This window comes from Centropristis striata, chromosome 11 (assembly GCF_030273125.1).
Source record: "Centropristis striata isolate RG_2023a ecotype Rhode Island chromosome 11, C.striata_1.0, whole genome shotgun sequence".
NCBI lineage: Eukaryota > Metazoa > Chordata > Actinopteri > Perciformes > Serranidae > Centropristis > Centropristis striata.
The window spans coordinates 20,381,784-20,407,506 of NC_081527.1; the positions used below are offsets into that span (position 1 = coordinate 20,381,784).

The window sequence follows — 25,723 nt, forward strand, 5'->3', positions numbered from 1 at the left end:
ATGAGTGGGGGTGTAAGCCCAACAGCTTCAATCATTGGTGTGAAAACTGCATGCAGCCTCTTTGTTTATAGCTCTATTGATGACCGTGTTGTCTCTTTCTCTTTACTCCAGTGAGGAGACGATAACCACTGTGGTGAAGAACCCACGCATGAGGAGGCACAAGTCCCCCGGCTTGACTATCACCGGAGCCCATCGCTCGGAGACTTCCACCCCAGAACTCCCCACAGGCAGGCAGAGGAGAATGGCCACTTCAAGAAAGACCACCATCCCTACCCTCTATGTCACTGAGCCACAGGGTGCTGAAGCCAGAGCCATGGAGAGCAAGCCCAGGTGGGTTGAGGTAGAGGAGGTCATCGAATATAAGGTCAATAAGTCTCCCAGGCTGCCCAGGAGGAGAGGCATCTCCCCGGCAGGGTCCGATCGTGCAGCCACTCCCTCCAGACCCAAAAGGTCTCCACTTGAAAACCCGAATGCTAACAATTCCAACAACAAGCTGGTGGAGCAGACCCAGCTGCAGGGAGACGTCAGCAGCCAGCCGCTATCCTGGGAAGAAGAGGAAGGTAACGTCACCTCTGATTCTGTCTCAGCAGAGCCACATGAGCTCTCATCTGTCCTCACTGCAGCCGGAGAGGACAGCGAGGACCTGGATGATACACAAACTGTCATCTTTGAACCCGATGATGAAGACGAAGATCATAATTCACTCAAGCAGGAGCCTATTCTGACACAAGGAGGTCGTGTTCTAACCCTCGAGGACTTGGAGGATTATGTCCCAGAAGAAGGAGAGACCTACGGCTCCTCCAGCGCCCACAACCCTACTGCAGAAAAGCCCTGCGAGATCTCTGTGCTCCAGAGGGAGATCGGCGGGTCCACAGTGGGGCAGCCGGTGATCCTCAACCTGGGGCGGCCTGTCGCGGTCCCGAGGCAGAGGAGCGGCTTCTTCAGCCGCTTCAGGGAGCATCTATCCAGCAGCCTTTTCTCATCTGCTGCCCCCCAAGCCAGCGGAGCCCAGTCCAGGACGGAGAGGCAGGTCCCCATCCAAGTGAGCCACGCAAAGCTGGAAGTGAAGCCTTCATACTGCTCAGAGGTGCAGAGAGTTGAGGGTGGACAGCAGAGCTTTAAAACCAAAGTTTCAACTCAGACGTATGGCTACACATCAGTGGGCAACCCAGTCACTCAAATTAGTGAATATCAGAACCAGTAGAAGCGAACAAGTTCAATTTGGTACCACAAACCCTCTTAGTCTTAAATGAGGACATTTCTGCTTACATGATGAATACCTAACCTAGACCTAACCTGAAGTATATTTGCTGCATTTGACAAACCATTCCATTTTGAAGCTGCCCATCAGAAAATAGACTCATCCTCCGAGTCTTTCTTGACAAATGGTTTGTGTCAGATGGAAAATGTAGGTATCCCAGTCCCACACTGCTCTGTTACACCTGCATTATCACTTATGCGGTATGAGTAGTCCAGTTTACATGGTAGACAGGCAAAAAGGAAATTAAGGTTTGATATCTCACTGAAGAACAATGTCGTTGTTGAACTTTATACATACAGACATCATGTTTCACTTAAAAGTCAATTAAGTGACTTTTAACTGAAAAGTCACTTAAGCAACTTTTTCTTGCTCAAGAAAATTCTATGGCGTCTTATTCCCTTTGCCTCTGCGTCAGCATTGTGATTGTCATAACCTGTTTATTTTTCATACAGATTAAAACCACATTTTTTCGATACTCTTTCTAGATCTTTAACCTATATATTTTAATGGGCTGAAGGATTTTATTCATTGGACGTCTCAATCTTTTATTATCAGAAAAACAAGCTGAGCAAACGCAAAAGCCTGTTCACCAACGTGCCAAACAGTGTTGGAGAAACACTGATTTTTAAAGTGAAACTGCTTTTTTCAGTGTTTTTATTATTACTGTGTCCATTTGTTTTAGAGAGGAGGAGACCTCTGCAGATAATTCGGCTCCTGGTAAAAACCTCAACGGTGAACACTAAAGGAATTCTAACCGAGAGAAACTGACTGCAATGGTAGCATTGTTCGTCATTTATTGTTTTGATCAGAAAATCACATATTACCTGTCATTTTAATTAAGCACTCTTTTGTGGAATCATGAACCACCTATTTTAACTGATCCAGGCATTATCCTGATATACACAGACAATTAGTTATACACTATATTTAGGTTTATATATATTTTTCGGTTTAACTTTTTTACCTTTCAAGAAAAGTTGTGTTTTGCCGTTTTGCAGTGCCTTAGATTCCTGGAGTCAGTGACTACTAGTGAGGTCCTCATGTCTACATGTTTCTAGTTCACTATTGCTGTAAGTTAATTTAAATATGCAACACTGATGATGTAAGATTAACAACAGAACTTCAGACCTTTGTGGTCCATGGGCTGTTGTTTAATTAAATTATAGTCAGTTTGTCAAAATAAACACATTTACTTTGGTTGTTTGTGAATGATTTGTTGATGAGCAGCTTTTACAAATGTGGCATTCAACAAGCAAATCCTTTGGAAAGTGAACCTGTTTTTCATCAGATCGCTGTGTTAAACTGCATTTATGTCATTTATTATTGTTAAACTGATGTTTCTGAATGTTACACTCAGCTTTGTAGACATTTTTGTTTCTGTGAATGCAGTGTAATCACCTGTGAAGACACAGGACATCACAGGGACAGTCATATGTAAGTGATCGATATTTAGATGAGTGACTGCATGTATTTGCTTTTTCAAAGCAGATGTGTTTATCCAGAGTAACCACATCTGTAATGCTGTATTTGATTGACTGCGAAGAAATGTTTGTGCAAAGTATGTGAGCACACAGAATTTACTACCTTTTCAAGTTAAACAGTGACTAGAATACAGAAACTGCCTCCTTAAAAAGATTTGTGGTGTTTGTGTTCTTTTTAAAGATATTTTACTTAGTTATGTATTAATATTAAAGCACTAACATGGACTGTACATGTGTCGTTTTTGGAAACATGTTTGAGTACTCTGTGTTAATAAATAGATGTACTGCAAATAATACTGTGGCCAATTTCTTTCACAATTCCCATTTATAGCACAACACATTTATTGGAACACATTTATTTAAGTTTTAAAGGACAACAAAGTGTTTCTGCTGGATGTTTAATGGATTTGAGACATACATTATTTCTAAAACTGGTACACTGTTAAATGGCAAATCTGAGGACAGAACCTGGTTCTGTTTACATATAACATTGTGGAGCCTTGTTTCCACTCCCACAGGTAAATACAAAAGTTACTAAATACCAAATTAACTAAATATCAAAATAACTAAGCACCAAAGACCATAATTGGTCCATTTTTAGGCCTCTCAAAATCTGGTGTTTTTCTGTCATTTTTTAACAGATTGTACTAAAATATATATCAACAGACTGTAATAGAACCATTTTTACATTGTATAGTATGACTATTTTTGTTTCTTTCATTTTTTGACATCTCAAATTATGGTGTTTTTCAGTCATGTTTTGAACAAATTATACTATAATATATATCAATAGACTATAATAGAACCATATTGAGCATTTAAGGCATTTTAAAATGTGACCTTTTTTTGAAGAAAAACTACATAATATTGTATGACTTTTTTTACTTCAATTTTTGGACATTTCAAAATCTAGTGTTTTCCCATCATGTTTGAACAAATTATACTATAATATATATATCAACAGACTATGAAAGAAACATTTTGAGCATTTTAAAATTTGAACATTGTATAGTATGACAATATTTTTGTTTCTTTCATTTTTGGACATCTCAAAATATGGTGTTTTTCAGTATTTTTTTTAAACAAATTATACTATAATATACATCAACAGACTATAATAGAACCATATGACCTTTTTTTCTTCCATTTTTGGTCATCTCAAAATCTGGTAATTTTCTGTCAGATTATATTCTCTTATGTATCAACAATCGATAATAGAACCATTTTGAGGATTTTAAGGCATTTTAAAATTTGACCTTTTTTTTTTTAAAGAAAAACAACATGCTATACAATGACTATTTTTTTCTATTCCATTTTTGTACATCTCGAAATCTAGCATTTTTCCATAATTTCAGAACAGATTAGACCATTACCATAAAACTGGCAGCCTCTGAGCTAAAGAGGGGAGTCAGTCAGCCTGCTGCAGACGCACCGACTGGCTCAGCTCTTTCCAGCCGATTCCTCTAAGAGGAGATCTGAACCAGTAGGCACCATATGGGTTCTATTCATAAACTTTTGACTGGTGCGATAATTGATGACATCTTCGATACATCCTTATGATGCTACATTTACATAAATAGAGTTGTACTGTAACCCGCTGATATCATTGGAGTTCTAGTGTAGAGCTCAGTGGGAGCAAACAGATTCCTGTGATAATTCTCTGTGGGTTTATCACATACAAGTAGTCTTGTGATCCATTGTAAAATAAAAATATTTATTCCAGTTGCCTTAAAGTTGCCTTGAAAAACAAATGAAGTTTATAACAAAACTGATCCCTTTTCTGAACAGGTATAGACGCCCCATTCTAGAAAGATTTAAAGTATAATATTTGCCTCAAAATGTAGTGAAGTAGATGTATAAAGGTACATAAAATGGAATTCAAATTCAAATTCAATTTAAAAAAATCTAAATTATTTTATTTATCCCTTAGGGGAAATTCAGTTAGTCTGTTAGCTCTTGAAGAATGAGACATTCTGATGGCTGTAGGAGGGAAGGATCTTTTGAATCTCTCCGTCCTGCAACGGAGAGAGAGGAGCCGTCCACTGCTGTTTTTTTGGTCCATAAGTGTTTTGTGTAGCGGATGATCGGGGTATTTCAAGATGGCCTCAAACATCTTGACAGAGGCCATCTTGAAATACTCCAGTTAAGTACACATAGCTCAAAATTGCACTTTTGTACAGTAACAAGTTTATTGTAGTTAACTAATTATAGTCAACTATGGAAATAACAAAAACTAGAATTGAAAAAACTTTTTCGTTAACTGAAATAAAAATAAAAACTAGAGTTTATAAAACGATAATTGACTGAAACTGTATTGTGTGGTTAGAAAACTAACTACAACTAAATAAAATTAAAGTAAAAATCTCCGTTTTTGTCTTTGTCAATTTTTTTGCATTGGTAAATATGTTGATTGAGACTGGGATGTCTACACCACTATGTGTGTCAAAACTAAACTAAAACTAAGCATTTTCAAAAAAAATAAAAACAAATAAAAACTAGCAAACTCACTTTAACCTCCTGAGAACCTGCGTCCTCATATGTGGACAATACATTTTAGGTTTGCTGGACCTTATACTTCATTCTGCTTAACTATGACATGTTGTCCTCAGCAGTACACACTCTAGAAAATACATCAAGGAGTGTAAAAATCAGATGGCAGCATCTTGGTAAAGTCAATTAACAGCTTATCCCCAGAAAAAACTGGACCAGGTAATAAACCTGATCAGATTTTATGGTTAAAACTTTATGTTTTACGTTTATTTGTGCTTAATAATGTTTGTAGTTTGAGATTCTGTACAAATTTGACTATTTTTAGCAATAGCAACAAGCTACGACTGCTTATCAGGGAGTTCTCATTTGACAACGAATAGATTTTGCAATCGTTCTTTCAAAGAGAGGCTGTAAATGTATGGAAATAAACAAATTTACACACTGGTGAATTAATTGTGTTCTACAGTAAAATAACGCTTAGTTTTTAATAATACTTTGTTTTTAATAATGCTTAGTTTTTGTTCTTATCATGTCCTACTAATCCTAAATATTTAGGAGAAACTAACAATACTTACCAAACTAAAGCTTGGGTCTCAGGTTAAAAAAAAAAACTAATTAAAACTGAATTGGTAAACAAAAATTCTCAAAACTTCGGGGGCCAGGTAAGGCATTTCCTCGAACTATAACACAGTGCATTTATCTTGTGTGGACTTAACCTAGCTCCTAGTCTCTGGTAATGTATTTTTGCTTTAAGATTGTTAATTGTTGTGCTTAAAGGTTGCTTAGTGTTTCTGCCTAAGTTTGTTTCTCTGTTTGCTGGGCTTTCTGCTTTATTTGCTTGGTTTAAGTTTAAAGTTAAGGTCAGTTTTCAGAGCCCTACTGCCTAGCTACTTTATCTGTTGATTGGCTATTTAGTGGCTTTTGTTTTCAAGTATCTGGGAGTGGCCAGCCCCTTTAAAAACTGTGAAATTTAGCTGGAATCTTTAGTGCATTTATCTTGTGTGGACTTAACCTAGCTCCTAGTCTCTGGTAATGTATTTTTGCTTTAAGATTGTGAGAAAAATTTTCAAACCAAGCCAGCCACCAAGGGGCTAAGCCACCAGCAGCCCCAATGGGGCTGCTGGTGGCTTGGCCCCTTGCACCATCTTTGTACCTCCTGCCCTGACCATGACAACGTACTCAATCCCAGTTCGAGTTTCAACTAGAAGATTCTTCAGACCTCGCACAACCTGTCGCACTTATCACAACCTTGTGCACCCCGCTCGCTCCAAGCACACTCAGTGACTCGTCAAGGGTGGACTCTGGAACTGTCAGTCTGCATGTCGCAAGTCTGAGTTCATCTCTGGCTTTGCTGCTCAGCAATCACTGGACTTCCTTGCCCTCACTGAGACATGGTTAACACCAACCAACTCCTCCACTCCTGCAGCTCTTTCTGCTGCCTTCTCCTTCTCTCACACCCTTAGACACACTGGTAGGGGTGGAGGAACAGGTCTTCTTATCAACCGTGACTGGAAGTTCTCCCTCCATCCACTCCCACAGTTCTCTCCACGGTTCTTTGAATTCCACGCTGTCTCCATAACCTCTCCCTCACCAATAACCATTGTTGTTCTCTACCGCCCACCTGGTCCCCTTGGAGAATTTCTGGAGGAGCTTGACGTCCTACTGTCAAACTTCCCTGAAGATGGTCCACCACTTGTCCTTCTCGGGGACTTCAACATCCAGCCCGAGAAGTCAGCAGACCTACTACTTCTACTCTCCTCCTTCGCTCTCTTGCTCACTCCATCACCCCCTACTCACAAAGCTGGCAACCTCCTCGATCTCATTTTCACCAGGAGTTGCTCGACTACCAATCTCTCTGTAACCCCACTTCATGTCTCTGACCACTACTTTGTCAAGTTCTCCCTCCCACTCTCCCGATCGGACTGTCTGTCCTCACCGACAGATACTGCACTGGTCCGCCGCAACATTCGCTCTCTCTCCCCTCCTGCTCTGGCCTCAACTGTTCTCTCATCCCTCCCTTCATCGGACTCATTCTCACTTCTGCAGCCCAACTCTGCAACGACACTCTCCTTGCCACCCTCTCCTCCTCTCTTGACTCACTCTGTCCTCTCACTCCTCGGAAAGTGCGCAAGTCCTCCCCTGCCCCTTGGCTGTCGGACTCTGTGCGTGCCACCAGAGCTCCCCTACGGGCAGCAAAACGGAAGTGGCAGAAAACTAAACACCCTGAGGACCTACACAACTACCAATCTCTTCTTGCTGCCTTCTCATCTTTAATCTCAGCTGAAAAAAGCTCTTTCTATCAGACCAAAATCCAATCCTCATTCTCCAACCCCAAGAAGCTTTACTCCATCTTTACAAACCTCCTGGTCCCTCCAACTCCCCCTCCTACCTCCTCCCTCCTACCAACCCACTTTGTCAACCATTTCCTGAAAAAGATTGAGGACATACGCTCGTCATTTACCCATCCAGTCTCACAACCTGCCTCTCCTCCCTCCCCATCAGTGTCTCCCTCCCTCTCAGCATTCACTCCACTGTCCCCTCCTCAAGTGCTCAGCCTTGTAACCTCTGCCAGTCCTACCACTTGTCAGCTGGATCCTATTCCCTCCCACCTGTTTCAGTCTATTGCTCCGGATCTCCTCCCGTTCCTCTCCCATCTTGTCAACACTTCCTTGACTACTGGCTGCTTTCCTAACTCTCTGAAGGAAGCAAGGGTGAATCCCCTCCTAAAGAGATCCACCCTCGACCCATCCTTAGTGGACAATTACAGACCCGTCTCTCTCCTGCCGTTCCTCTCCAAAACTCTGGAACGGGCTATCTTCAATCAGCTGTCCTCCTATCTGCATGGGAACAACCTCGTTGACCCTCACCAGTCTGGTTTCGAGAAGGGCCACTCAACAGAGACTGCCCTTCTCGCTGTGACTGAACAGCTTCACAAGGCGAAGGCGGCCTCTCTCTCATCTGTTGTGGTTCTACTGGACCTTTCTGCAGCTTTTGACACTGTGGATCACCAGATCCTCATCTCCACCCTTCACCACCTTGGAGTATCTGGCTCTGCCCTCTCTCTGCTCAAATCCTATCTCAAGGACCGCACCTTCCGTGTAACTTGGAGGGGTTCTGTTTCAGAACCCTGTCTACTCACCACCGGGGTCCCTCAAGGCTCGGTCCTTGGTCCGCTCCTCTTCTCGATTTACACCAACTCCCTTGGCTCCCTCATCCACTCGCATGGCTTCTCCTATCATAGCTATGCCGACGACACCCAGCTAATCTTCTCATTTCCCCAGTCTGAAACACGTGCAGCAGCACGTATCTCTGCATGTCTGGCCGACATCTCCCAGTGGATGTCCTCGCACCACCTCAAACTCAACCTGGGAAAGACTGAGCTACTTTACCTCCCAGGGAAGGGCTCTCCCACCACTGACTTCCACATCACTGTCCAGGACACAGTGGTTGCCTCCACAGAAACCGCCAAAAACCTTGGCGTAACTCTTGACAACCAACTGTCCCTCTCAACAAACATCACCGCCACTACCAGATCTTGCAGATTCTTGCTGCATAACATCAGGAGAATCCGCCCGTTTCTCACCCAGAAGGCAGCTCAGGTCCTGGTCCAGGCACTGGTCATCTCACGCCTGGACTACTGCAACTCCCTCATGGCAGGTCTGCCTGCCAAAGCCATCCATCCTCTACAACTCATCCAGAATGCAGCTGCTCGATTGGTCTTCAATTTTCCCAAATTTTCACACACAACACCCCTCCTCCGCTCCCTCCACTGGCTACCAGTGGCTGCGCGGATACGCTTCAAGACTCTAGCTCTGGCGTACTCTGCTGCTAACGGTTCAGGTCCTACTTACATCCAGGACCTTGTCAAACTCTACACCCCTGCCCGTCCTCTCCGCTCTGCATCAGCCAAACAGCTGGCGACTCCCACCTTGCGTGGGTCAACTCGCCTCAAAACCACTTCCAGACTTTTCTCTGTCTTGGCTCCCAAATGGTGGAACGAGCTCCCCACCGACATCAGGACCTCAGACAGCCTGTACATCTTCCGCCGCAGGCTGAAGACCTATCTCTTCCAACAATACCTCGGTTAAGTCATGGTCACCTAACAGATATATTTAAAAAAAAAAAAAAAAAAAATATTCTTTCTTATTCTTATTCTTTTCTTCTTTAATATATAGCACTCCTTAGCAATGACAGTTAGCTCTTAAAGATATCTACTTACTTGATTCCTATGGTCTATGTCTAGTACCATCAGGTTGAATGCACTTATTGTAAGTCGCTTTGGACAAAAGCGTCTGCTAAATGACATGTAATGTAATGTAATGTAACATGTTCAAAGGTTCGTTGCTTGGCCCCGGAGGTGTTTCTCCCGTCTGCAAAGGTCCTCACCACGTCCCGCGTGGACCGATTCATGCCGGTGGGCCGTTTACAATTAAACAACCAGACGGAGGAAAGGGACCGGCTTCTAACTATAAACTTTTTGACCATCAAAACATGTCACCTTTTTTGTGTTATCATGTTTGGTTCAGAAGATATGATGCAAAATACATAATTCAGTTATGGAGGAAAGTCGAATCAAACAATCAAACATGTTTCTTTTTAAATTTTTGAAGTAAATCTTTGTGTTTGAGACATTCATCAATGCTCAAAGTTTATTGGTCAAATACCAGTCATACAAGTACATGTACTGAAACTCTTGATTGCACAACTTATGTAACATACATATAAAATACAATAACTTTAAGAACTGATAAAGTAGCCTTATAACAGAGTTCAAGTGTATATGTGTGTGTAATAGTGACCAAGATTGTGTGTTACTGACATTATTCTTTGTAATAAATTTTGCACTGGGTTAATCACTCGAATCATTCTATTGTGCTTTGTTCCCACCCCGTATATATCTGATACAGTGGTCCAAGAAGTTAAGACAAACTACCTGTGCTACCTCACAATCAATGTACGGTAAAGATAAATTACAGTGTGTTATTGATGTTAACGCTGAGAACAGAAAGTGGTGATGAGGTCTTGGAAAAAAATCTATAGAAAGGGTCTTTCAAAAAGTTTTGAATTCAACCTCAGGATTCATCAAATATTCTCTCAGTAAACAAGTAAAAGGAGATTGTATCGATATTGATTCTCATCAATACATATATTTAAAAAGAGGAGAAACATGCCATTTACTTTTCATTCAAATTTAAAAACCTCTCATTTAGGAAACAAAACAGTAATGAATGTCACTTTACTGGTGGTAAAGGTGAAGCTGCAAAATGAATTACACAATATAAAATTTTTACAAATGTACAATTGTAAAATAAACAGCTAAAATGTTTTGTTGTAGACCCGCTGAAATAAAAAGCAACATTTTTGTTCCAAGTAACATTTTCTACCTCCATCATTGGATTTTACCCTACTATAATTCAACAGCATTCAGAGTTCTGTCACAATTTATCTGTCAAAGCATTTGCCAACACTGGAATAGTTTTCTTACTTCAACAGTAAATTTGACTTGCATGTACCCCTTGAAAGTAAACAGCCACTATGTTTTCCCCCCAGAAATCAGTTGTAATGCACAAGTTTCAGATGAGTTTCCCTCCTAAAACTAATCCTCTGTAAATATAATCCTCATCAACACAATATGACTGGTAGCACAAAATGAGTAGCATAACTCCCTACCACTTATCAAGACATCCAGAAAGTAGCCACAGCCTTGAAAGACCAGTTTAAACACATGATTAAATGAGTTATGTTACTCCAACCTATTTAACATAGCATCCTGCATTCCATTCCAGTCACATATCAAGTAAGCATTACTGGAGTATCTTCCTTCATACAAGTGAAAATAAAAACATGGAAAGCGCTTCCTCTTAGTTAAAAAAAAGTATATAATTTGGTAATAACTACCTCTAAACACCATAAAAATCCTACGCAGTTATGTATCCACTAAGGGATGTTTGTCTGAGCGTCACAAACCGCCATCTGAGGGAATGTTCACAACTGGAATGGAGGTCTGTGGTTTTGTGGAGTGGCTGGACGGGACTAAAAAGGTGTCAGGATGCTGCAGTCTCCTACGAAGACATGTTGACTTTCTTAACCACATTGATTTCCTAGAGAAGGGAAAATATATTTTTAGAATGATCCCAATTCAACTCTCAACTTTATTTGTAAAGCACTTTAAAACAACCACAGCCGCAACAAAGTGCTGTACATAAACAAACAGAACAAGAGACAATAAAATAAATAAAACAGGAATAAACACTAAAATAAATAGATTCATTGCTTTTTCAAAAACAATAAATAAAAGCAAACCATAAAACACTAAAAACAAGAGCAGAGTCTCATGCGTGGTTAAAAGCCAAGGAACAAAAATAGGTTTTAAGATGAGTTTTAAAAATACAGGTAGGAGATGTTGATCAAGAGCCTACAACAATGAACTTAAAGCGAGACTGCATCAAACAATGTTTGACCCTCTGAACCTCAACCAGTTTCAGGGCTTTTCTTTGCTCCCGACTCACTGTGGCATCGTTCTTCACTGCAGTATGAAAGTCTGCAGGACTCAAATATGTCTTTTGTGCAGTGTAACAGCCATAGATCATTAAAAAATTAAGCTGAATTTATTTGATCATTTATTGAGCAAAAAATTTGATCAAAATGCAATCTACATTTATCAAATAGTTTTACCAATCCTGAAAAAAAAAAGTGCTCCACCTGCTATAAATATTTCATTATTCAATAGTTTCACAACCTCTCCTAAAAAAAACCAGCACTCCTGTCCTCTCCTCTTAGCTCTGTGTAAACAGCCTGCACTTCATGTTTTTTGACAGGATCTGTCAAATCTGTCAAGTGATTTTGCGTACATCCCACAATTTGCTCTAGGATCTAGGGAAATTTGAAAAATCTGACAATTTGTTTTTACAGGTTCGGGCTAAGGTAAATGGTGCAATTTTTTTTATAAAGAAAACACGCACCTGTCAGCAGGTTTTGGGGATCAGAGGGTTTATTCCTTACATTTTCCACTTTTAAATATGCTTTTGGAAATACTTTATATAATAAAAAAAAAAAACGACATGTCCCAAACAGTCACACTGTCTCGTATCAACTACATCTTTTTGGTACAATGGTATTAATTGCTTTACCTCAAGAAGTGCCTGTTTTAATTGTTGATAGGCCTCCTCCAAATCATCATTGATGACCGTGGCATCAAACATACCAGGTTCTTTACCTAGGAAGAGATTATGTTCATTATTACGTTCAGACGTTCCTGTCTTTAATGTTTATATGGTTACATTTCTGCAAACAAAAAAAAAAATACTTACTAATCTCCATGTCCACCTTAGCTGCATTTAAACGCCTCTGGAGGCTCTCCTCTGACTCAGTCTTTCTGTCTCTTAAACGTTTTTCCTAAAACAATACAGAAGGCATTCAGAAATATTCAAAGAGCACCCAGAACATGTATGACGGGTAATAAAACACACTCGGGGTTACACCCAGGAAGTCCTCTCCGGAGCAGGAACAGGAACCTCTGTCGATTCAATGAAACAGATTTCCTTCCGTGCTTACCAGGACGTCCATAGATGGCGGCTGGATGGAGATGTAGATGGGATTGAGGTCTGTCGTTTTGATGTTCTTCACGCCCTGCATGTCAATGTCAAGTATACAGATGAGGTTCTTGGCCTGGACGTCTTGCACGGCAGCTTTACTCGTCCCGTACATGTTCCCCGAAAACACGGCGCTCTCAATGAATTCGCCGTTGGCGATCCCTGTTTGCATCTCCTCCCGTGTGACGTAGTGGTAATCTGAAACCAACAGGAGACTTCCTTCACATACAGATACATATCAAGAAAGTTGACCCAAAAATGTGCGTAACTGTTACAGTTGTCACAAAAGAGGAGAAATATGTTGTACCTTTCCCATCCTGTTCCCCAGGTCGAGGTTTTCTTGTTGTATCTGAAGGTTGAAAATTGTCAAGTCATGTCAGTTATATTTATATAGCCCAAAATAACAAATCACGATATATGTAGGTCATAATCTGTACTTTAATTGAATTGATAAAGCCATTAGTTGATGGACAGAGCTAAAATACTATATTTTAAAAAAAGTAATAAATAAAAAACGATTTGCTCTTAGCAGCTAAAATATTAAAGAATAAAAAAAATGAATCCGGGTCATGTGTTTTTTCTGTGAGAATTTTAAGCGGTTGATATTTTGGAAATTACTTCAAAATCTAGTTTATTATTGTTTATTTTCTTATTTATCCGATGAACTCCGAAATAACCAAATTTATCATAACCAGAAACTGTGAAAAAAAGGCAATATCATTCAGCTTTAAAATTTCCACGGCCCTTAAATAAATCATGTGTGACGACTGACGAACGCTTCCATTAGGAAAAATAACCATGGGGGAGCATACGAGAGCTTGTGATTAAAGGTTGTAAAAATGTAAATAGTTCAAGGCATGTGAAAGCTCAATTTTTTGTTTTACAACATTGAAAACACTTTGAATAGTTTTGCATTTATAGATTTAATTTCATTTTCGTAAAATAAAAGACATAACTTGCATTTTCTTTTGACAGGAGCAAAAGAGAAAAAAAAAACACCCTAAACCTTCTTGGGGCTCAGATGAATAATTTGGTCAATAGAAGGTGTAAAAAATATCAGGTAAAAAATATAAAATAATGTACAGATTAATCGATAATAAAAATGAGTTGCAGCCCTATTTGAATAGAACATTTGCATGTGCTTGTAGGCTTGACAATAAGAAAAACAAGTATAGACCTAAACCTTGAGACATAAAACCTTGTGAAATAATGAAAATAGTGACACACTTACGGGAGACGCTGAAGCCAAACACACTGTCATATTCTTTCATGAGCTTCTTCAGCAGAGTGCTCTTCCCTGCCCCGGACGGGCCGCTAAACACCACAGGCCTGGGTCCAGCCATAGCTGTGGAGGAGAGGAGAGGAGAGGAGAGGAGAGGAGAGGAGAGGAGAGGAGAGGAGAGGACGTCAGTGAAGGAAACAAGTGGGCGAGGCTGCAGGGATCAGACACGGCCACTGGAGTCTTGTGGCATGAGTCATTACTGGCCCAAATCTAACAAACATTTGGCTTTAAAAAGATTCCACAGCGTAACTCAACAATGTGCTCCTACAAGCCTGGCCCTGATGGATAAACATGATAAAATGATAAGTCAGTTGTTCTTAAAGGCGGAGCAGATGAGACTAAAACATCTCCCACAAGGGTGAAAGCAATCAACTGGGTTGGCAAGCCGTGAGGTTACCATGGTGCAGGAACAATTACTCACTAATTGAAGAGCCCTACTCTACTTGTGATGGCAGGAAAAAACAGAAGATGTAGAAGAGGTTGAGAGGAAAAACGGATTTATATAGAGACATGGGCTTGTACTCATGTCGACAACTTGAGAACTCACAAATTATGCAGCAATCCAATCACTGACAATCCTATAAGCAAAGCACCTAAACATCTCTGCAAAATTGCTACTTATTCAACATTTCTCCTTCTCTATAGTGCAATTTATTCGACACAACTTTTCTTTCGCAGCATTTCTTAAGTAAGCTACTCGAGTGAAGAATAAAGTAATGCCTGTGGTGTTCCTCCTTACCTTTTCTTCTAAACACACAGAGTTCAAGCAGACGGAAATTTCAAGTGAGCAGGAAGGGCGTGATTGTGTGTTAGTAGTCTGTGAAGGAGGGAGGAGTGGAAAAAAGAGGGCAGGGCTGCGTTTACACTCTAGAGAAAAATGTAACATGTTGAGTAGATTTATCCAGAGTCTGGTTTTATAGTAAAGACCTGTTTGTGTGTTTTATGTCTACTCCAAATGCTGAGATAACTCTCCATTCTGCTTAGTAATTTCAAGTGTTTGTTTTTTTCTAAATGATGAAGAAAACACTGCAGTATGACAGGATGGCAGCTTGTTTTCAGTTTGACCAGACTATTATTATGACAACAGGAAAAACAAGAAACCAACTGTGCCTCTGATCTATTAAAAGAAACACAGTGAAAAGATTACATAAAGCATTCCTGGTTATATACTGATTACTTACCTTACATCAATGTAAGGTATCAGACAGGTTTGCAGCTACACCGAAAATGAAGTATTCCATATGACATGATGACAAAGTCACAAATAAAGCACTTAATATATAAGCCCCTAGTCAATCTTTAAAACATACATTTTAATTGTGCTAGATGTTGGCAAAACTCTGAGATCTTCTTCAAGCCAAGAATAAAATCACAGAGTGAGTGTGAGGCTTTCTTGTTTCCAGGTAAACCAGATGAAGCAAGGTTTTTCTGTGCAGGTGCAAATGACAAGGGTCATTCTCTGTCGCCTCTTGAATGCTTCCAAAAAACAGCAACATGGCTAATTAAAGGTGCAGGAGTTCCTTTTTCTCAAGCCAGTAAAGAAGCATCAAGATATTTAGAGTCCTGACCTGAAACTGGTAACCGAACACAGGGATTTTAACAGGTTATCAATTAATCTCTCTGCGGTATTTGCATCAGTTTCCTGTTTACATGTGGAGACAATAAAGACAAATTATTATTTTCATTATTACCTTAGTCAGCCGAGGAGGTTATGTCTGTTTGTTCTTTTGTTTGTTTGTCAGCAGGATTATAGAAAAACTACTGGCCTGATTTTCATGAAACTTAGAAAAATAGTGTAACATGGGCCAATGAAAAAGCTTTTACATTTCTGAATGAATCAGAACCACGGGGCATACTTTTCAGTTTCTTTAACATTGGCTGAGGTCTGCACTCTCCTCTTCACTTATTGTTTTGTGTGTGTGTGACTAAAACCAGGTCCAAAACCCAGAGATAATGAATTTACAGTGCCATGTTATAAACGGCATATGACCTAAACAATTACCAGGTAATAAAAACTGTTGCAGATTCATTTTAAATGCTTCAGATGGATGATTATAATGAGCGCTAACTCTCTCTTACTAAAACTACTGTAATCGTTAGTAAACAAATCCATTATTTGAAAAGCCTCATGTTTGTTTAATAGTTCATTGCCAGTATTAAAGGATGAATCGTTGATTCACCCTGTAAATCAGCTGATATTGATACACTACTAAATCGTAATTTATAAAGTAAAAGCAAATATTTACAGATTAAAAGTTTTATTCTGTATTTACCTATAATTTCTTAATGTAGACAAAATATAAAATACATAATTACTGATATTTTACAGAAAAAATATATTTTTTTAAAGAAAATAAAATACTTTTTTAAACTAATATATTACCAGAGCTCCTTAAACTTGCAGCTTCATATAAACTCAGACAAATCAACCTTTTGTACTTGACAGAGCTGACAGGAAATGAGAGACATGCAAGTTTACAAACGCTGCAGGCTGACACTGATTGGAAGCTGCACGGTTCCTGAGTTTAATCATGTGCACTAAACCCCATGTGACTGAAAAGTTAAATCTCGTGAAATTCATCAGGTCTCAGATGTCTGCGAGGTGTTCATCATGAGAGCTGAAAAAAATAATTAATCAGTAACTACTTTTCAAGCAAAAAGGCTAAAACAATTCATGATTCCAGCTTTCAAATGTGATAATCGAATGCCCATCTTTTCCTTAAATGTTGTTTTATATATAATTATATAATAAATTGATTTGATTTGGACAAAAAAAAGAAGTAATTTCAATATGTCACCTTGGGCTCGGGGAAATTGTGATTGTAAAACAATCATTCCACTGCAATGACAATAACCATTTGTTGCAGCCCTCGAAAGAACAATATACAGTATGTGATGTTGAAACAGCAGTGTTGTTAGTTCAGTTTACACAAAAAACAGATTTGGAGATTATATGGGCACATGTTCCACCAGTTCTCGTCTTTGTTCAGGTCTAATGCTGTGATCTCTTCAAATTAATTAGTATCTTTTGTCAGTTAGAGGTGCAACAATTAGCTGACTAATCAATTAGACAGTTGACAAAAAAAAACGCCCTGAATTCAGCCTTTTAAATACAGAGGTGTCCTGCTTTTCTTTGTTTTTATATCCTAGTAAACTTTTTCATCACCATTTTATCAAACAAACAATTAATCAATCATAATGAAAACAATCGTTACGGACATGTTAATCCAAATACAGTATACTGAAACTGCAAAGTAGCACTTTCCATGTTCTATAATTAAAGAGTGAGTCTCACAAGTGTTTACGATCTTGTGCCAGAACTATCTAACAGATAAAACAAATAACTCTGGCTGCAGAGTGCCCTTTGACTCATTGTGATAAAAGCAATAAAAGGCTGTGATTTGCATGGAAATGCTGAATTTACGTTTTTTTTTAGGTTGCCAATACAAACTAGAGAAACATTACTGAAAAGAAAATGTGTGTAATTGTTTAATGCATTAATACTGATGGTGATGGCTGTAAGTTGTGGATGACTTTATAAACATATGCAAACAAATGGAGCTTAGAAGTGGTAGCTGAGGTAAAGATGCAGGAGTGATGGGAGCTGTGAACATGATTAGTGTATGTGCATATGATCAGTTGGCAAAACTGAGCATTTTGACATAGTTTACACTTTTTACAATGCCTAAAATACAAACACAACTACTACAAATGCCACTGATTGCTCTAATCTACAGGGGCTAATTAAACGCTGATTAAACTGCAGGTAACGTTGCATCAGCTAAACTTAACCCTGCTCAGCAAACACACAACAACCTCCTTCCCCTGCAACAGACGCAGTAGACACAACCTGCCTCCTCTCACATTGGAGGAAATGAATGGTATTTTTTAGCCACAGTGATAATGGCTCACAATGCAAACACAACATAAAACAAGCGGTTATCCTCCTCTTCCCTACCTGACATTAGCCTGGAAAAATATCTCATGTACATCAGGAGTCACGTTAGTCCCAGATTGTGTCTCTGTCTCCGGATGGTTTTCTCCCTCCTCTGCTCCCAGTCTCTTCTGTGAGAGCCATTAAGGAAAATAGTGCTGGCTGCGTCATCTCTGCGTGCCACAACAACGGCGTGTTCCGTTCGTGAGCGTCAGGAAAACGCGCGACTAAAACACAAAGTTTTATTTATCATTCGCGAAAGAGAAAAGGCGGCATCAAGGCATCCGCTACTAAATACATGTATTAAACTCACTGGTAGCTTCGGCTTCTACCTTCATTTGGAGACACACGTGAACTCGTATTAATTTAGCTTTCTTTTAAGTCGCAAAGCAACGTTAGCATAGCTTAGCTTCATTTGAACGCTACTTTATCCAACTAGTCCTCTTCTACTCTGCAGATTTTTCAAGAAATAATTATCAAAATCAGTAACTGGATCAGTTTTAATAGTGAAAGCAACTATTACCACCCGGAAACACGTTGTTCCAATCGACACAGGGAACTTTAAACTTACCGCAAAACTACCCGGATGAGTGAACGTAAAGGTTGCAGGCCCTACACTGCAAATCGCGCCGGTGTTACGGATTAACGGGTGACCCGAATTATCTTGTGCCTTTTAGCCGAATGCGACTGCGGTTGTCGTAGCTTCGGCAGTGGTTGAAAGCTATCTTTGTTTGGTTTTCTTTAAAGAGTAAAACACAAAAAACTTTCTGATTAATGAAGAAGAGTCACGTAGATGAGCTATTTAGTTTCTTTCAAACGTAAAAGGGCAAACGCTGTCGTAACTACGGCAATCCCGGACGCATTCAGCTGAGAGTCGCTAGATAACATGGTCACTTGTTCATCCGTAACACCGGTCGTGTGCTAACGTAGCTTAAGTCCGCTGGTCAAGCTAACACGCCGCTTCTTCTCTGAAAAGTCTTGAAAATATTTGACTAAAATGTTTGGTTCCTCGAGATCAGGAGGGGTCCGAGGTGGCCAGGACCAGTTCAACTGGGATGACGTAAAAGTCGATAAACACAGAGAAAATTATCTCGGTAAGTAGTAAAATGGGAAGCTATCAGTGCTAACCAGATATCTCGCTAAGCTAATAGCTAGCTGTTTGCGAAATTGCACAATGCTTTTAAAAATTACATTTAAACTACACACCATGGCGTTAGTTATTCACTGGCTGATTTTCCATACCTTTAGCTGTAGAGTTCCTCATCACAGTGTCGGTGCTGCTCGGTATTAGTCCTGTTTTCTGATCTACAACCAGCAGGTCCTAGTTTTCATCTCCCTCTCTTTCAGCACACGTACACACGTAGCCACTCCGCTATCTGAGCCCCACACCGCTGGCAGCATGTCAGCATGCCAAACAAGAAGTACGTAGGACCCACACAGCTGTGACATAAAAGGATGAACTAGACGTGCACATTTTGTTAAGCAGATGCCATTAGATTTCGGACATGATCTCACGTAAACTAACATGATGTGGGTACACAAATCGCATCCTTAACCACAGACTAGTTTTCTCCAACAGTACCAGTGACTTTCCTGCCAATAAAACTTTAAAAAGCACACATATTACTCATGCTTGGTCATACAAAAGTGTGTATGCATTTGGCTTGAAAGCAGACTCTCAAGATTAAAATTCAAACATTTATCTCAAAAATGAAAAACTCAAACTAGGCTTGTTATATAGAATTCAGGGATGTCTGTCTTCTTGCATCTGTAAAACTATTATGAAGTCAAACTTTCCTTGGCAAAAGAAATAGCCGTCTCGTTATTAATTTGTAACACTAAGATATGTGTTTATTAGTCCCACAAAGGGGAAATTTTAATGTTACAGCAGCATAAAGTGTATAGAAAAAATAGAAGGCAGCATCAAAAGTTGTTAGCAAGCTACCCAACATATCGTCTCTCATTTGAATATCAAGTACACAATACATTAGCAACTTAACCAAAATGTGTATTTTCCAAAGTCAAATGTTATTGCCAAAGTTTTTCTTCATTCATGTGTAACAAGGGAAGAATCTGCCCTAAAAAAAGGGAAATGGTGCTTTTCCACAAGTGTTGATAGTCAAGTCAGTATCAACAAACACCAACATCTACCTGGCTGTGTATGAAAGTTAGACCCTTCTGGCATGATATCTGTTCCACTTCAACCAAGATCACAGGAATAAATGTTCCAGTGGACCCTGAACTTTGTTTATTGGGGAACTTTACAAGTATTCGCCGCTCTTTGAACAATGCACAGCTCAAATTTATTGAAGTTGCTCTGTGTGTGGCTAAAAAGTGCATTGCAGCATCATGGAAATCTGACTCCCCTCTTCTTATTGATAGGTGGTCTGTTGAGATGAATAGTTGTATCCCTCTGGAAAAAATCACCTATTGTCTCAGAAAACGATATAACACCTTTCTGAAAATTTGGCAGCCATATTTAGACCATATCGGTCCACCTCTTACACCAAGTGCTTAATGTAATCGTTTGTATTGACCTTGAACACTGACTTTTTTTTTGTTTTGTTAGAGTGGGGGGCTTTGTTATGTCTCTATACTGTTGGTATATTGTATGTTTATATTTGTACACATTAATGTATAAAACTGAAAATAAAATATTACAAAAAAAACAAACACCAACATCATCTTACCAAAAAGACTGAAAAGACCAAAAAGATTGGCGGCTGTTTTGATAATCAGTTCATAATTACTTAAGAATTTTTTTTTTTGTCTGCTGCAGGTTAAGCTAGAATGGACCAGAAATAACAAATCTTTCTCTGTCTCATCTACAACCAATTCTTCTGTCAGGGAACTCTTTGATGGCACCAGTAGGACGATGGCAAAAAGGCAAAGATCTGTCATGGTACGCAAGAGACAAAAAGGATGGTAAACCTTTGTCCAAAGAGGAGGAACTTGCCAATGTCAAGGCTGCAGAGCACGAGGCACTGATGGCTGCCCTGTACGTATAACTTCCTATAAAATAAGTGGTTTACACATACGCAACTGTTGGTCAACAAATATAATCAGTTTATCTTCTCTATTCTCCATCTAGAGGGCACAAGAATATAAAGAGGCAACCAACTGGTCTGACCAAAGAGGTATGCCACTTTGTGTGTTAACATTTTGAAAGGAACCTTTGTTAGAAATTAGTTGATTTTAATGTTTTACCAATTTTTATTCCAGGATCTTGCAGATGTTTGCAGGAGGGAAGAGGCTGATGGCGAAGAGAAAAATGTGGACCGTGTCTCAGGCTTGGGAAGCTCCAGGTAATTTTTTTTAAATATTGTCCACTTTGTGAAATAACCAAATAAAATAAATCAGCAAATATAAACATTTTGAGGGTTTGAATTCATCAAGGTCTTTGAACATTTCTAATGTATTCCTTTCTATCTTAAAAATAGTGTTAGCTCGTTTTATAGCAAACATATTAGTAGAACAAATGGCAAGATACAGTATGTCTCTGACTCTCAGTAGGTTCTATTTTTGTTCTTTTGAAGCTCATTAAATTGCTCCTCTTGACATTCAAGTAGTTGCTTGAGAGCCTTTTATCTTGACGCACTGTGATTATTGAGTGTTTTTTTTTCCATCCACAGTGTAGGCTCGAGGAAAATGGTCCTCTCACAAAAGGAAAAGGAGGCAGCTAAGATAGGCTTGCCTGTTTTCACAGTAAGTTCTTCTCCTCACTGAACATTTTAAGAATGATGAAGACTAAGTAAGTATGCAGATGTTTATAATATAAGTGCAAAGCAGTTTTTCAGCTACTGAAAAGAGTTTAGGCAGAGGCAGTTTCTTTCATTGGATCTAGAACTTGATGCAAATATTAGATTAATTCTTTTTTTACAGCACCACAGAACAGAAGGGCGTCCAGAAACGTCAACAACAAAGACATCTCAGAGTGAAGAAAAAGAGGATATGGAACGGTGCGTATTACATATTGGTTATTAGTACCTAACACCTGTATGATATTTTTGGCGCAAAAAATATAATTCTACTGGATAAATGTGACCCTGTATTCAGTTTCCCATGTTTACTCCAATAATAATGATCTTCATTGCTTGTTTTTTTAACTGTAGGCACGAGAGCAAAAAGAAGAAGAAAGAGAAAAAGAGCAAAAAGGATAAAAAGAAGAAGGAAAAAAAGAAGAGGCAAAGAAGAGACTCGTCAGAGTCAGATGACGACAGAAAGAGGTTGGTTCATTTCTCCACACAGATCATTTAGTCATTACCTGACACCTGTTGCCTGAGGCTGGACAGAAAGACAGGGACACTACAAAAAGGTTACATTAATTTTATAATTAATTAATATTATATTGCACATGTGTTTTAGTTAATGTATCCCCTTTTCCAAAAACTCAAGATAATGACAATTTTTCAGATCAATATATACCAAATATGCATTTTTATCTTTAAGTATATGTATATTCCAAATTCCATTCCTAAAGCTTTCAGTGAATATTTCCATGTCAACTCACGAGTACATAAGTACAATACTAGACAATTAACAAGATTACACCCTCCTCACTATCTTACTACCCTCGGTCAATTCTCCTTAAAATACAGAGGAACAATACTCTGGAATGATCAATTTAATAGTTCAATACAGTTTTCCTCTCTGAATATATACAAGAACAATTTAATGGCTGCTCTGATTGCTCAGGTCACTAAGTAGTACACACACTCATGCACAGGTACGCGTGCACACACGCATAAACACACACACAAATTTCTACACTTTTGTCTTTATTTTACTTTTAATATTGTTAGAATTTGCTTCATTTTTATTTTATTTTATTTCATTTCATTTTTGTGTGATAGTGATTTGTTTTAATTTAACTTGTGAATTTTAATATAGGTAGAGGCCTGTATAAGCCCTTCTGGGTTTCTTGCCGCTACCTTGCACCTTCATTTTGTTGTTATCTCATTATCCTTGTCTTTTGTCTTATTTGTGCAAAATAAAAAACCTTCAAACCTGTATAGGGCCCAATTTGGCAAACTTAGACTTGCTGCGAAACAGAGGTTTGGTGTGCCGGCACTAGAGGGCACTAATGCTCTGTCATACACAGCATCATGCAGCAATACCTGCTTCAGGATGCTGCTGTGTGGGGGTGGGAGGGGGGGGGGGCATACCATTGTGGATAATTTAATGGCTGTGCGGTGAGATAGGAATCATAATACAACATCAACATATGACAATAGTGTACAAAATGAATGTTATAAGCTGTTAAATATAGCTGTTAATAGCCATTTATATTAACTTCCAGCTGTCATTGGGGTTTTTCTATGGATGCCACTATAAAGCTCATCTCGCAGCTACTTTTTCTCCCGCCTCATAACATCTTACACGACCCAGTCATGATTGTTTGTTTCCTTTTACTCCTCAGGCAGAGAAAGGACCACCATCATCATAATCCATCATACCACAGTCAGAGTGGAGCCAGACCCCATGACAGCCATTCAAGGGGGGGAGCAAAGGGCGAGCGACAGCCCTCCCACCCCCATCATCGACGGCATCGGCATGACACAGACTCCTCCGACGGGGGGTCTCCTGTCCCCCGTAACCCTGTCAGCCACAAGACGGCCCCTGCTGGTGCCACACAAAGCCACAGGCGGCGCCACGACACAGACTCGGACGACTAATGTCCTTCCCACCCCCTCAATTCAAAGACGCGTAACGCGGACAGAACGCTCTACAGCAGCTCGACTGGCCCCGAAGACCTCATTTACCCCGAGCAGCCAAAAGGACTGTGGATGGAGACAGGTTCATGTGTGACTCACAAGCTTTGGCCTCGTGATTTAACTTGTGCATCCAATAAGTTGGTCAGTTGGTCATAGATGTGTTGTTTTTTTCAACAACGTGTGTTTTAACATGTGATTAAACCATCAAATATCACATTTTCTGAACTGTCATTATTTGCATTTTTTTTCAATACAATGCAAGATAACGATTTTGCGAAGCAAGCACAATGGTGTTTTATTCCCATGTCTGGTCACTGTTACTGTTCAGGAAATCTTGAGAATTTACTGTACCTGACATTTTATGTTTAAGCTTTAAATAAAAATGTAAAAAGCTGATACATGTTGAGTTATCTTTAGAAAAACATTTCTGTTTTAAGGTGTAGTATATGTAGCTGCAAAAATGGAGGTTGTCAGCAAACTATTGTCTGTATTATTAACATCAGCATTTCAGAGAAGATATTTGTTTTAAAAAATATGACACTGCAGCTGTCTCTTGCCAAATGAAGCCTGAAACAAGTGTTTTTCTTTTAAAAATTTTCTTGAAAATTTTCCAAGATGCTCCTTGACGCCTTTTTCGTCCATGCATATGTCCTCCATCCCACAGTGCCTCTTGCACTACTCAGCAGCACCGGACCTTTTCTTTTCTTAATCATGCCACTGCTCCTTAATCCCTCACCGTTCTAGGTTCAGCTCCCTGACTGGTGCGATACCATTGGAATGCTCTCCACCGGTCATAATAGAGTGTAGTGTTTGCATTTGCCTTGAATTGGTCTGAAAGAGGGTATTCTGCTGGCTGGCACCTGGGGGGTGCACTAAAAAAGAGCAAGGCATTCATAAAGAAGAGTGCAAAAAACCAGGCTGGTCCTTTTATATGGCCGAGTACCGTTAGACTGCCACACACAAACCAAGCTGACGGAGCAGCAGGAGAGGAGGCCACACAAAGCAGCCCTATGAGGAACCCAAGACTCCAGCTCCCTCCCCTTCAACCACCACCATACTCTCCTGCCATGTTTTATAGGCTTGACTGCATTAACCATAGCAGCCTAATCAACCTGCAAGAATGCTGTCCGAGATTGGGACCCCTACACAATGTGAACCAGGGTGTGCTCTCCACGTTACTGCTTTAACCCAAACATTGGGTGGTATACATCACCTTGGGGCATCACATTTCTCCCAGGGTCAAAGGGTGACAGCCCTAACTGGTTGCTACGACACAAGGTTTTTGGGTCGTTAAATTTCTGTATTGTTTCCTTAAGTGCAAGTAAAAATGCCGCATTTCTTCTTGAAATAGCTTTTTTTTTTGTTTAACTAATATACCAAAACAACCTTTAACAAGTTTTATTCAACAGAAAAGTGGCACATGCTCAAAAGAGGGGTGTATTCCAATAATATCATACTGTTTAGTATGCCAGAAAAACATATAGTATATGTCAATACATATGTCAAATGCAATATGCATCCTGCATCCGGTCACATTTTGCAGCATGCTTCTGACCCATACTCTATGAGCAAGAGGGTCAAGGTTTAAAGGGCAATATTATAACTAAGCAGTATGTCTCAGTTTTAGCTTGTAAAGGCAGCAGCAGTACATATTAAAAGTAAAAAAGAAATGTGTGCCATTTGAAAATGCAGCTTAGGCCTTTTTCTCTGAAGACAGACATGTCACAGTAGTCAGTGTCAATAACAAAATGAATGGCTGGCTTCCATTTAGTTGCTGTGGTAAACTACATATTTATATACAGTGAATAGGATACTTCATTCACTTTTAATTAAGTTTTGAGACAGCATTCTATAGAAAGGTGACAAATTAAAGTAAATCCAGCTCAAGTTTGTGTTTTAGTAGAATTGGCATCCTATATAACCAATTTTTTTTCAGCAGTTCCAAGCACATTATCCACAATACAACTAC

General features: G+C 39.5%; 3 protein-coding genes across 3 annotated transcripts in view; 2 read left to right on the forward strand and 1 right to left on the reverse strand.

Annotated features, from left to right (window-relative positions):
* obscnb (obscurin, cytoskeletal calmodulin and titin-interacting RhoGEF b) overlaps positions 1–2,458 on the forward strand; it is a 70,904-nt gene extending 68,446 nt beyond the window's left edge. The window contains exon 89 of the mRNA XM_059344818.1: positions 112–2,458. Coding sequence (XP_059200801.1) covers positions 112–1,204 — 1,093 coding nt within the window. The 3' untranslated portion in view covers positions 1,205–2,458. The remainder of the gene's footprint in view (positions 1–111) is intronic.
* A 7,390-nt stretch (positions 2,459–9,848) lies between these two features.
* Positions 9,849–18,283, reverse strand: guk1a (guanylate kinase 1a). Its single transcript, XM_059343857.1, has 7 exons — positions 18,065–18,283; positions 14,056–14,169; positions 13,132–13,173; positions 12,787–13,022; positions 12,543–12,627; positions 12,363–12,448; positions 9,849–11,333 (listed from the first exon to the last, which is right to left on the reverse strand). The coding sequence occupies exons 1-7, from the start codon at positions 18,096–18,098 to the stop codon at positions 11,295–11,297; spliced, it is 636 nt and encodes a 211-aa protein (XP_059199840.1). The 5' UTR covers positions 18,099–18,283; the 3' UTR covers positions 9,849–11,294.
* Positions 18,284–18,295: 12 nt separating this feature from the next.
* On the forward strand, positions 18,296–24,150 carry c11h1orf35 (chromosome 11 C1orf35 homolog). Its single transcript, XM_059343856.1, has 8 exons — positions 18,296–19,134; positions 20,888–21,038; positions 21,132–21,177; positions 21,263–21,345; positions 21,673–21,745; positions 21,923–21,999; positions 22,153–22,266; positions 23,460–24,150. The coding sequence occupies exons 1-8, from the start codon at positions 19,038–19,040 to the stop codon at positions 23,713–23,715; spliced, it is 897 nt and encodes a 298-aa protein (XP_059199839.1). The 5' UTR covers positions 18,296–19,037; the 3' UTR covers positions 23,716–24,150.
* Positions 24,151–25,723: the final 1,573 nt, after the last annotated feature.